Here is a 14,321-nt window from a genome sequence, read left to right on the forward strand (position 1 = left end):
TACCTTAGGAACGGTATTACAGAAAATTTTTGGCGGTTTTAAAACCTTGACTTTTCCAAAACGCGGTATACCTTGAAAACGGTTATCGTTCCACGCCTATTTGCAAGAGAGCGCCCTCTAGCCTTCAGAAGAGATTATTTACTACTGATAACACATCCACACTTACCTGACAAGATGTTCATGATCAATACAGCTTCACAGTTTAATTTAATTGAATCCCACAGTTCTATTTGAAAACTTCCAGAAAGTCTGATCTTTGACTGCTAAAAACATTCAAAGTACCATTGGTGATGACCATTATATAACAGGTTTTAAAAACATCAAGTCAGATTCAGTAGTGTTCATTTCACTAGCTCAAAACATCTTAAGAAAAAAACGCATTCCAGAAAGTTTGGAGCAGATTACACACTGCAGTTTATTCCATCACAGCAAATGTCATAACAACACTCATTTGAAATTAGTCTCTGAATCTCTAAACAGCTTGACTTAGCAAACTTTCAATCCAGTTCGATTCAGCTTTGAAACATCATAGACCACTGGAGTTAAAATTAGGACCAAATTTGCAAGTTTGAAACACCAAGCCAAAGCAAACCTTCCAGAAAGCTTGCTTTGGCTGGTGATGTGCAGTACAGATTTACACATCCAAGTCAAGACACAAGTGCTGTTTGATTGTGTAAAGTTATACGTCATTAAATTTGAAACTCAAGTCTCGAGTCCACAACCCTGCTAAACTAATTTCAATCTTTTTAACATTCAAGCAAAACAACAACAATAAATGCATCTGCTCTTTATTTTAAGAGGGTTTCCAGTAACACTTTACTTGAAGCGGGTGTTCATAAGACTGTTAGAAAACCTTTATAATCATCACGATACATGTCTATTTAGATTTTATCTATTTGTATGGCAACTGTTATTAGCGTCTTTTTTAGGGTAGCTTATATGTGTGCTGTATTCGCAGGTGCAGAAACAGGGTATTGTTTCAGGGTACAAAATATGTTATTTCCGATGCTCTGTCTAGAGCTTGACGTTGTTTTTTTCACTGGTGTTAATTGTCAAAATGAGCTTTGACTTTTATGAGAAGGGGTGTTGCATTCGCAGGTGTGTATGTGTGTCTCGTTTACTGTTGGATCCTCTGAAAATAATAAACACTGTTCATTTCATTGATATCTTTTTCTTTATTGTATTTATCTATGCTAATAGACTGTTTAGTATATTTTATGCAGATGCACTCCCCCTACAGAATCGTCCCAATCAATCTAAAATTATTAATTCTGTAAAAACAGAGATATTCAAGTCCTCTCAGGGCTCGAAATGAACCTTTTTGCATGGTAGCACTGGTGCTCTTAACTTAAAAAATTTAGGCGCACCAGCTAAAATTTAGTGGCACCCACCAGTTATGAGCACCGTTACTACAAGCTTCGTAATAACAGATTTATTGCATTTGAAATCAACACTAATCAAAACTAACAAGCAAAAAATATATATATGAATGCATAAAGAAAATATGTCCTTCACAAATCCTGTTATCACAAGAACATACATTTTTATAACATAATTGAGTGACCAAAAGCTACACGGACACGGCACTGCTTGACATGAATAAATCTGTTAACGATAACTGTGCTGTGTTCTCACGAGTGGTGTCTGATAGATGCTTTTGATATATACCTTATTATTTCCATACGTAATCTTAATAGCAATACCAGTCTTTTCATGACCTCCAATATTAGTGTAGTTTAATCTTAGTCAATGCAAGCCCTTTTGCTATGGTGTACGTGGTGTTAAATTTGACATATAGCTGCCAATTGCAGGGCAGACAGAATCTGGCGATTAAATTAAGAATTGAACAGAACCTCTTGTGCTTAAAATGTGTAGATGAGGCAAACAGTTACCTGAAAATTCTGTCCCACAGACTATACCCTCTTAAGGCCCAAGGTGTTTTTTTACACGCATTTTTTATTTCTCTTAGTTATTTGGGCTTATTGGAACCTAATAATAATAAAATCTAAGTATCATCTTTTAATATGATGTACTTTTAGAGAAAAATGATGTCCATATATGTGGACTCGTGGTCCCAATTTACATAACATACTTTTTTCTGACTGTTTTTTTATGCATATTTAACAACAATATTTTTTTTTTAACTTGCTTTGACTATCAGAGAGTAAAAACAACATTTTATTTTCCATTTTGGACAGTTAAAAATAGGGTTTGGGGCATGTCATATGCTGCAAAACAGTTGCAGTATGACACTGTATGTCTGTAACAAAATATAAAACATTAACCCCCGGTTTCACAAACAAGGTTTAAGGCTATTTAAGATTAAATTGCATGTTTGAGCTGTCTCAACTCAAAATAACTTGTGGTGAGATGTCTTTAAATATGTCGGTGTAATTTTTTTGTCTCCAGGTGCATACCAGTAATATTTTTCTAAGGCCATTTTTATAAATGTGTCTTAAACAGCCTAATTTAACTAAGGCCTAGTCCTGGCTTAATCTAAGCACTGTTTGTGAAACTGGGCCTTAAAGTATTTTAAATAGCCACTTAGGAGCCAAAAATGTGCTGTCCAGGTATGTGGACACTCAGGCCCAAGGAGGTCATAGTCAATGCTTTAGTTATTTCATAGCGGAATTGAAGCCAATAGAAGTCTTTTATCCACTCTTCAAAAAGTATAGATGGTGTATAAACATTCACCACATGATCGGTAATCAGATGTGCCATTATTTGTAACTTTAGGTGGTTTCTAAAACTAAATCTGACAGTGTTGATTTCATCCCTGTCATCTGAAGGCAGAAGGCATTGACTGAGTGATTGACAGCTGATTTTAACCAATCCATTCGCGTTCAGTTCTAGAGCAGTGGGTCAATAAGATGATTTTAAAGGCGGGACAAGGATTTTGGTCTTTGTTTACTGCAGCAAGTTGACATGACAACAATTTTAAACTATTCCCGAGTGCTGCGTTTCAAGTGCAAAGATTACACAACGTGTGAATCTGTCCTAAATGTGTGAAAATCTGTGAAAAGTGTGAACATTTTGCAGTGAAAACCGGTTGCATGCCATAATTTCGCACAAATTCTCCCAAATATATATTGAGGTTGCATAGATGAAACTTCTGGTGCATATGAGACCAAAACGGTCACAATTTCGAGCCCTGCATCTAGTGAAATTGCACTCATATAAATCGAAAAATAACAAAATATTGCAATGTTACACATTTCCAATATCCTGCAGTTCCAGTAACATGTATCATGTCGTGATTATAAAGGATCTTATGAACATCCCCTTCAAGTAAATTGTTACAGAGCATCCTCTGTATGGAAACCCTCTTCTCCTCTGGCTCCATGCACACCTCTCCAGCTGAGCGGAGGCTAAACCACGGCACTTACAGACCGGCTTGTCTGGAGCAGAGGAAACCCAGAACTGCTGCTATAGCACTGCCACAACACAGCCCAGTAAACACTTCACAGTACAGCTGCTTCTGTAAACACACGAGCAGCGTCTCGTACAACACAGCTGAGAACTAGAGAAAGACGTCTGTCTCCTTTGTGACATTTGTCTTGTCTGTCTCGATTGTATCAACACAAAACCCACAGAATATCAGCCGTGATGCATGATGGGTACTAAATATATTGACTTACGAATTGGAGGTGGCCAAAGACAGAGCGCTGACAGAAGAGGTCAACTTCCTGCTGTCCCACAGTCTCACTTCCTGTTGCCTCACCTGCAAACACATTGGGTTATTACATTCGCCTCTACTTGAGAAAGCCATACATTTATTAAACACTGCGTTAAATTATTGACCTGATTGAATCCAGTGGTGAGCAGGTTGTCGTCTTTGACCCAAAGGACGCGGGAGTCTCTATTACCCTGATGAGCCTGAACACACTGCAAAAACACAAACACATTGAAATGAGACAAAATATTATGAATATTATGCATTTCATTAATTAAAGCATGATTGGTTAATTTAAAATGATACATGGTTTTAAGCTAGAATCTCACATTAGGACTTGCTTAGTAAATGTCTATCTTTAGGTTAAATTTTGTACAAAAAAGGACCAGGGGGGGACAAGTCGGAGCACTCACTATGGTCCCCCTGGGCTCTGCGATTGATTCGGAAAATTCAAAATTAAACCAAAACAAACCATTACAATTGGCTTTGGATTGACAATCAAAATTCAGGAAATTGCAACCTGCAGAACCTGGGAACTTAAACAATTTTAAAATTCGTACAAAAAAAAAAAAAAAAAAGTCGTACAAAATTGTTATTTAATAAAATAATAAAGAATCATTACAAATAATTTTAGGTTTTCATACTTTTTCAGGCTTTTGTTTGCCCCAGAATTTTAATTTTGGTTTATCGTTTTTTTCTTAAATTAGCATTTTTCTGAGGCTCCAATGTCATGATTCAGTATTTTCATTTTTTTGGCAAAGAAGGGGTTACTTTCATCGTGTTTACAATGAAATAACTGAACATAAACATAAGAGGCTAAGAAAAAGCACATTGTAGAAGAAAATTCAGAGTGGCACTTGCAGCAAAACTCTTCATATATACAATCATGCCTTGAGCTGTATTGTCATAGCCATGTCCACAAACCAACAGCCGAGAGCTTCTGTTGTTCAGCTGTTGAGTTCATTACAACAGCTATTTCCCAATCAAGCAGGGCAATTATGATGCTTTAGAATAGCTGGTTGGACTAGTTGGTATGGTATAGAACTTTGGATATCCCCATAGACTGTGACAGTTTGCAAAGGCTTTATATAATTTTGGACATGCCACTTTTGGTTCGATTCTAAATCAAAGATTAGTTTTTTTCTACAATGATGGCTCTTGTACATTATATTATTATATTTTGGGAGAGCCTGGTGTAATTTTTAGTAAATTGCTGGTTAAATAAAAATAACTACGTCAAAATTGACCAGGGGGTATGAATAATTTGGGGCTTGACTTTAGGTGTATATAAAATACACACTCAAACATATGTGTGTGTTTGTTTGTGTGTGTGTGTTTTGTGTTGTGTGTGTGTGTGTGTGTGTGTGTGTGTGTGTGTGTGTGTGTGTGTGTGTGTGTGTGTGTGTGTGTGTGTGTGTGTGTGTGTGTGTGTGTGTGTGTGTGTGTGTTAGGGGATCCACATGGGTAACCATGGAAGCTTACACACGAAGGTAGGTTCACTAAATGAAATTTCTCATGGATTATTGAAAATTATTATGTTATTTTCATGATTCACATGAACTTCGAGTGAACTTTAACTTGTGAAACAGGTGTCAGCCAGTTAGAACACCACCTGCAAATACCTGAGAGTAGAGAATCGTGCTTACATAACACTGGAAAAGTGATGTGATTATTGTCCACCGCGAAGCGTATAAGGATATTTTGTTGATTTTGTAGTCAATTTTATTGATGACATCACCAGTGACTAGTTGACTCGACAACTTTAATAGCAAAAAATCTAAACTTGCTCAGCCTTTATTGTGTTTGTGTTCATATATCAGATTTCTGTATTTACAGTAAGTGGATCAATTCAAAACATTTCAGACGCCTTTTACACCTATATTAACGTTGACCACCTGTGTTGTGATCAGAAATCTACACAGCAGGTATAAACAGAGCAGTGTTCATTTTTTGACAAAAAAGTTGTCAATTTTTATGCTAAACAAGTTTCTACCAACTGAAAAACAAGATTTACGTCTGATGTCAAGACAAAAAGATTGTAAACCATATGGGGAGGAAATAGCTTATAAAAACAACAAATCTAAAGCGACATCAGCATGCCAGGGAATCATTCGCAAAGTGAACTTTAAATAATTAATATTTTTTATTTACCTGAGTGTGTACTTTTGCAATCTAGATTAGATTTAGTCCACTAAAATCTTACGAAATGTAGTCGACTAAAACTAAAATCATTCTGACGACTAAAATATGACTAAAACTAAAATGGAATTAGTCAAAAGCCTACGACTAAACTAAATCAAAATTAAAATGCTGTCAAAATTACCATCGAAACCGAGCCTCGAAGAGATGAAGGTTTTAAACTGCACGAGATTGTTGAAAGCACTGAACCCTGATGACTGAATGACTGACATATAAAAAGCCTCCTCTTCCTGAGCTTTAATGACGAGTGTGTGTGATAGGGAGCAGATCAGGGCTTGTCTGTGATGTGAATGACATCTGCTCACTGATAGACGACTCAATCGCCCTGAAACAGCACTTCCCTAATCACCGACTGCAAAAACAACACGCTTCAAACTCTGGGACTGAATCTGATAACAGAGATTTCTGAAGGCAGAGTGGTTTTCTGCACAGGAACGACGTTCACTTTGAATGGCGGGAGGTCAAATCCTGTTGGAGGCATCGGCTTAAACCAGATTGAAGAAAGTTCTTTTAAAGGGGATGTCCACATGTAGACGGGTTTGTTTGTAAATTGAGTTTATCCTCCTTCGCTTTAAAAAATAATACAATCTCACCCACACATGCACATGGATTACACAAGGTTTTAAAAAGATCTTCATCCACATGAAAATGCCAAAGCAATAGGTGGTGATATACCTCGAACTGTAAAGTCATATTAGACAGTCAGAAGCCTCAAAAAAAATGTATATTGGTTACAGTTGCCTGCATTCTTATACCTCTGTTCAGAAATAGTGTAGGATAATAGTCTATATTAGCAAACTGTACATGTTACAAGCCCTAACAGCACAGATATTAGCAGAAGTAATTGGTTATGTTGGCCGACTACGTCTCCGACAACAGTTTTATGCATTAAATAACAAACAAGCGTCTTTTTACACCGCTTTTTCTACGCTGTTTGGATTTTTAGGATTTCTATTAAACCTTCTCTAACAATTTTTTATATTTTTCAGGATTTATATTAAAGGTGTAGTGTGTAAGTTTAAAACCCAGTGGTTGAACTGGGTATTGCACATCTAAATCAAAACCTAAGCGAGCGCAGTTTGCCATATTGACAACATCAACAGAAGTGTGCCTAACTATCGAGCCTAAAGGCTGATCTACACCATGTCCTAAATAAAAGCAACAGCACACGATAGAAGAAATATTTTACATATTTAAAAAGTTTGTCCCAACCAACACCTGAAATTTAGATTTTAGGCTTCTTCTAGCTGAAAAACAGGATCACCTCAGGATCTAACAATGATCACCTCAGGTACACCTCATGTGCTTTATTCATTGTTAAAGGCTAACAATGCGAGTTTAAATCGCATTTTACATAGCATTTATTGACATACTACTGACAAACGCAACCAGGGCTTAACATTAACTTTTCTGACCACCAGCCACTGTGGCTAGAAGTTTTCCAAAATGACTAGCCACTCGCCATTTTCTCTAGCCACAATTTTATTGTTGGGAAAATATATTTTATACGCATAAATATGACTTTGACATGCTAAAATTACTTGATTTAGAGTTTGCGTTATCTCTACATGCCTCCTCGTGCATTTCACTTTTTGTGTGCCGTGTATGAGCTTGCTCCATAATCATGAGCAAATGGGTCAGGGTTTCATATATTACAATTAGTTTTCATAATTTTCAGAGCCCAAAATGAAGGATTTGTCCAATTTATCTCTGACCATACCATAAATAAGTTAATTATTTCTTAGCCACAAATTTTAAATGTGTGAAAACATGCAAAATATAGCTGAATCCTAAACTTTTTATTTTTACAAAACATATGCACAGTCATATGTCCTGGCTAAAGGTCCCAGATCACCAGTTAACTACACATAAATAGGGAGCTATTCTCCCATTAAAGCAATGTTATTGTAAAAAAAAAAAAAAAGATAATTAAACCATATTAATGCAAAAGAAACCAGGTAAAAAACATACTGTGTGATGATGAAAGGATGATCACACACGCATGGTTAATGATAGACCCATAAATTATCTTTTCAAAGAATGGTTAAACCGAAAGCAACTATAGCGCTGCTTACAATAAGTCAACTCTGGAACTCTTGAAAGCAGCAAACTGTTACTCCCTTTTGTCCAGTCTATTTGAAAGAGAACTGATCGCATCAGTTGTGTTTCTAGACACAGTTGCTTCACAAAAGGAAACGGGAGCGCACATCACCTCAGCTGTTAGCGCGAGTGATTATCCTCTCATTTAGTATTCACCTGCTTTGCTCGCGCAAAGTTGCGAACGCAATTATTTTTGTCAGTCGTGTTGCTTCTCGATCGCCTGTGCCTGCATATTGGACCATCCTTATTGTCGAACCCTGCTTTTAAGAATTATTATCTGGGAATATTATTTTCAACCAGCCAAAGTGGCTAGTTGGAGTATCTGTTTTACCCGCCACCGCCAAAATCTACCCAAAATCTATTTGGCGGGTGTTAATGTAAAGCCCTGGATGCAACACATAGTTCACCTCAGACCTTGCAAATAAAATAAACCATTTGAAGTTGAACTTTAGAGACTCAGTGCAAGCCAACTCATATGAGTGATTCAGTGTGTACATTTAATAATGGTAAAGAGGTTTAATATGTATGAATTAGATTATAAACCTTATTTTGTTGAAATGCAGTGAGTGCACTAATCTGTGCTTTTAAATGACTGTTTTTAATTTCTGTTGTGATGCAGACAGCCCAATTGCTTATTGCAAATCTCTTCACGTGGCATGTTGTTGGGACGCAGGGTTACAATGTAACCTGCTCACCTAATGTTTATTTTCGTAATATTTATATTATTTGCTAATTAATGACCAGCTCATGTGGAAGTCTGAATCTGTGTCTCACTTCGATCAAACCTTTTACAAACTTTCTTTTACAGTTATCAACATTTTTATGATTTCTAGCAAACCTTTTACAGTTTTAAAGGGCACCTATGGTAAAAAATCTACTTTTCAAGCTGTTTGGACAGATCTGTGTGTTGGTATAGTGTATAAACCGTCATACTGGGGTGATATGAACACACCCAGTCCTATTTTTTTCAATTTAACTACAAAAAAAGGGTCGGCCAATTGGAGCTGTTTTCAAATCGATCGCACCATTACGTAGGTGTGCGATCCCCCCGCCCACCAAACTGATTGACAGCTGCCCGCATTAACATGTTCCGGTAGTCACGTGTATATGTCAACAAGACCAGACAGACATGCGCAAAGCAACCGGGAATAAAAGGTCTGTTCTGTTCGCTAGGATCAGCAATCATCATCAAATGTGATTAAGAGTAAGTTTCACATGTTTAAAGTGTTTTAAAACAGAGCACGTGTGTAATTAATTACAGCGTTTTACTTCAGCTTTACTTCATCAGCACAGCCGCGTGTCAGAACAATTATAAAAGACGCTTCAATCCAGGTTTGTGGAAGTTAAATCAGGTTTATTTTGTACATTAGCATAACAGATATCCACACAGTACTTGAGGTTAGTCTTAACTAAGCTAAGCGCGCTCTGTCTGCCTGCCTGCCTGCGTGTGTGTGTGTGTGTGTGTCATCTGTGGTGTGTGTGTGTGTGTGTGTGGCTAACTTTGTAACGATATTGTGTGTGACTCATCAATGCAACTTCACAATAGTGATTAGTAAAGGTTATTTCTTACTGTAGTATCTCACAAACGCTACGTGAGACCTTCTTCCTTTAAGTCTGTCTGTTGTCTGACGCAGCTGAGGGAGGAGGCATGTAGAAACAGTGGGCGGGCAGAACTCGGCTTAAAGGCGCAGTACGACAAAACCACCCCCTGCTGGAAATCAGTATAAAACAGCATCTTGTAAAAGGTACAATGAAAAATCTGATGGGTATTTTGATCTGAAACTTTATATACACATTCTAGAGACGCAAAAGACTTGTATTAAATCTGAAAAAAGGGGTAACCTAGGTGCCCTTTAAACATTTTTCAGAATTTCTACAAAACTTTCTTTTGCTATTTCCATTTTCAAGTTTTCCGGATTTCTTTTACAATTATCAACATTTTTTAGGATTTCTGTTAAAGGGTCATGAAACACCAAAACATGAGCTGTTGACAGTCATATATGTGTCCCTCGTTGCTAAAAACACTATTAGGACACATATGTTTCACTAATAAATGAAAATTGGTTGTTTTTGGTACTTCAACCAAATTCGCTCTTTCGGTTTGAAAAGAAAGTTTGAAGCTGTGTCACGGCCATGAGATCCGTGTAAATTCCAACATGGAGACTGGATGTCTGTATGTGACGTCTTTGAGCTTTCACTGTAATTCATGAGAAAGACTTGGCTGAACCAATCAGCACGTTCTATTGTGTATAACTTCACTAATATGCATGATTGCTTCGAAGAGGTGTTAAAACAGGTCTTTTTACCTGTTAACGGTGATCAGACGGCAGAGAGACGCCACGTTGTGTTGCCAACCATAATTCAAACAAGTGGAAGTAGTAGAAGAGTTGTTTGGAGGGTTGTGAGTGTTGCGTTTATACTGTAAATGTGCAGCAATGAAGGTTTTCTTTCCATTTTCCCGCATTGAGAGCACCGCTGAGTGTGAGACGGGGGGGTTTCATGGCCCTTTAAGCCTTTTCTTATTATTTAAAATAAAATTCTGGATTTCAATTGAACCTTTTTGTACCATTTTCAGGATTTTGATCAAACTTTCTTTTACAATAATCAACATTTTTAGGATTTCAATCAAACCTTTTACAGTTTTCTACATTTTATAGATGTATCAAACTTTATTTTAATTATCAACATATTCAGGATTTCTATATATATATATATATATATATTTTTTACAATTTGAAACATTTTTCAGGATTTTAATTATAGCAGAATTCTCAACATTCTTTCACCAGTTGTATCAAACATTCTTTTGTTCACTAAAAACTTCCTGTTTTTTTTTCTTTCCTAGTTCTTTAGTATTTATATTGCAAAGCCCAATCTAGTTAAAAACAAGGGTTCAAGGATACAATTAAAATAACATGTGTTTCCTGACGTTTGGCTACACTTTAACCGCAGGATTTTTCCTGAATGAAAAAGGGCGAAAGCAGGCTGATAAAGTCCTCGTGAGTGATGAAAGTATTGATCAGCCGGGCTGAAGAGGTCTCTGTGAGTTTTTGGGTGTGGATGTGAATGAATGTCCGACTGTGGATGAGAGCAGATATTGATTTCAGCACAATGGAATCTTATCTAGATCTGGAGGAGGAATCGCGCCACACACATTCACACATAAATAAAAATGTGTTTCCTCCAGTGTCCATCATCCTGACCTCAATTACTGACTCCGGAAATCTGAACTGGACAAAACATGTATTTGATCGATTTTATGGTTACAAGATGAATCTTTAACATCTATGGAATCTAATATACCCCACTGCACAAAAATGTTTCTTTGTGAAAAAAATAAAGAGTCTTTAGATCATTAAAATCTTCAGAAAAGGTAATTTTAAAGCAAACAGTTAAACTCTTCAATGAAAAACTAAGATTCACCACAGATAAACCAAAAAAGTTACCAAAAACACAAACATGTAATGATTATTTAAATCAACTATCAACATTTCTCTCTCAAAACAAATCTCAAAATAGTCTTTTAGAATATCTCTCAAAATGCTTTTAGACTCCCTTAACATTCCCCTAAATTTCCAATCAAACATTTTTTAAGAATGCTCAACATTTTTTCAGACATTCTATTAATCATTCCACTACATTTTATCAAACTTTACTGTAGAATTCTCAGCATTCTTTTGTCATTTATATCAAACATTATTAGGAACTAATTTCTATCAAAAAAATTTTTTTGGAGTTCCTAAAATTTTCAGGAATTACATCAAAGATTCTTTTAGAATTCTCAAAATTTCTTTAAAAGTCTCAACATTCTTTTACATTTTCAGTCAAACTTTTTTCATGATTTTTATCTATTTTTTTAAATTCACAACATTTTCAGCATTTCGATCAAACTTTCTAATTTCACAACATTTTCAGAGTTTCTATCAAACTTTCTTTTTAGAATTTGCAGCTTTTTCGGGATTTCTAACAACCTTTCAGAATTCTCAGCATATTCAGGATTTCTATCAAATTTATTTTAGAGTTTTATATATAATTTTTTCAATTTATATAAACAGCTCTTTTACAATTTCTATCTAATGCTTTTTAGTATTCACAATATGTTCAAGAATTCAATCAAAGTTTATTTTACAATTCTTAAAATTGTAAAGATTCCCAAAAATATAATATCATTAATAAATGAAAGGAGTATATTAATTATTTTAGAATTTTCAAAATTTCTTCATATTTTCAGTCAAATTTTTTCAAGATTTGTATACATTTTTTTTTTGGATTCACAGCAAATAATAGGCGATACCTTGGCTCAGTGGTTAGCACTGTCGCCTTACAGCAAGTCACGGCAGAGTCGGTTTCTCCCACAGTCCAAAGTCATGCGCTATAGGTGAATCAAATAAAGTAAACTGGCCCAAGTGTATGTGTGTGAATGAATGTGTATGGGTGTTTCCCAGTACTAGGTTGCAGCTGGGAGGGCATCCGCTATTAAACATATGCTGGATAAGATGGCGGTTCATTCCGCTGTGCTGACTTCTGATAAATAAAGCGACTAAGCCGAAGGAAAATGAATGAATAAATGAATGAATGAATGAATGAATTCACAACATTTTCAGGATTTTTATCAAACTTTCTTTTAGGATTCTCTCAATTATTTGAAAATATCTATTAAAAGTATTCTAGAATCCTCAAACATTCCATTAAATCTCTTATTTGGAATTCTCAGCATTCTTTCAGACATTTTTCCAAGTCTTCCCCTCTATAACAACTTTAAAGAAATGTTTAATATTAATGGTATAAAATTTATACATTAGACATTAGTATGAAGCCAATTAACGGAAATAGATTTTACACTGTCCCTTTCAGCATAGCAGCTCTTCACTGTTTATCATAACCACTATCATAACTATCGGGACTGCAATTTGTATTTATTTATCTTGAATTGTTTTGCAAACAGTCTCAGGTGTGGTTCTTCATGTACAAGTACAAAAAAAAAAAAAAAACAAGACCAGGCAAACAATCAGAGCACTGACGTCAGATCAAATCTGCTGTAAAACGCCCAGTGGATGTGGAGTTCAGCGCATTTAATCTCTCTCACTCACACACACACACACACATAGAGCACATAAACCCACATATATATATCCCTCAGGGGGGACGTAGCTCTCGGCCATATTGTGCTCTCTGTCGGACCTCATCTGGAAGGTATGGAGCTCTTTGGTTCACATCCCAGATGAAATATGTTTGCTGGATGAGAAGCAAACATCTTCCACCTCGGGGCAGAGGATGTGCTAAGAGTCCTAGATCCTGAGCCAGATTCCACAGCACCGACAGGACACTCCATACACAACATGATGCACTTGCACAATATTTGCTGGATATACAAACTCAGATTAGAGATCAACTTTCACCAGACATGGTTTTTGATATTGATTGTGATACGTTTTGTTTTGGAGCAGGTAAAGATTTTTAGGTTGTACCATCTAATACGTATTCAGGGTTGTACAATATTATTCTCAGTGCTTAGGTCTGACTGTTTGTTTGTTAGTCTGAATGTTTATTTGTATGATCTGTAAATGACATTAAAAACATTAAGGATCAACAATAAATATATCAGTCTTGAGCCAAAATTTGTAAACGCATGCTAATATACATTTTATATCTATTTATTTATTGTTATTTTTGTTTAATTGTGCATATTCATTTCCACCATTTACATTACATTACTGTACACTACACTACAAGGTCATTTTTGCAGAATGCCTAAAAATATAGAAATTATATTAGTTAAATATAAATAAAATATATTGGTAAAAAATATATATAATAATAAAGAATTGTAAAAAAAAAAAATTTTAAAGTGATATACGAACAATATAGAACAATATATGCCCAATAAATGGATTATCATCCCTATAAAATTTATAAAAATGTCATAACAAAATAACAAGGGGTATAAGAAATGAAATAAAAAAAATACATTCAGTGTACAAAAACTGGATGGATAAATGGAAGAAAAAAGAAAAAGAAACAAAAGAAATAAACAAAATAAAAAATGAAAGTAGGAAAAAAATAAATGAACAAAAAAAAAGAATAAATGAAAAAAGAAAGAAAAAGAAACAAAAGAAACAAGCGAACAAAAGGAATGAAAGTAAGAACAAAATGAAAGTAAGGAATGAATGAAAGTAAGGAACGAACAAACAAATGAATAAATGAAAGTAACAAATAAATGAAAGAAAGACAAAGAAACAAAGGAATGAACAAACCAACAAATAAACAAATGGAATGAAATAAATAAATGAAAAAGAACAAACAAAAGAAAAAAGAAAGAAGAAAAGAAAGGAATGAAAGGAAGGAATAA

General features: G+C 35.3%; 1 protein-coding gene across 11 annotated transcripts in view; it reads right to left on the reverse strand.

Moving 5' to 3' along the window:
• The window catches only part of coro7 (coronin 7), a 303,620-nt gene that overhangs the window by 182,191 nt on the left and 107,108 nt on the right, over positions 1–14,321 (reverse strand). For all 11 annotated transcript variants that reach the window (XR_012400383.1, XR_012400386.1, XR_012400382.1 and 8 more), the window contains 2 exon segments: positions 3,802–3,885; positions 3,639–3,721 (listed from right to left, as the gene is read on the reverse strand). Coding sequence is in view for 4 of the 11 variants with exons in the window: in XM_073943073.1 (XP_073799174.1) it covers positions 3,639–3,721; positions 3,802–3,885 (167 nt within the window). In the remaining 7 variants the exon portion in view is untranslated.

Source organism: Danio rerio, chromosome 3 (genome assembly GCF_049306965.1).
Source record: "Danio rerio strain Tuebingen ecotype United States chromosome 3, GRCz12tu, whole genome shotgun sequence".
Taxonomy (NCBI): Eukaryota; Metazoa; Chordata; class Actinopteri; order Cypriniformes; family Danionidae; genus Danio; species Danio rerio.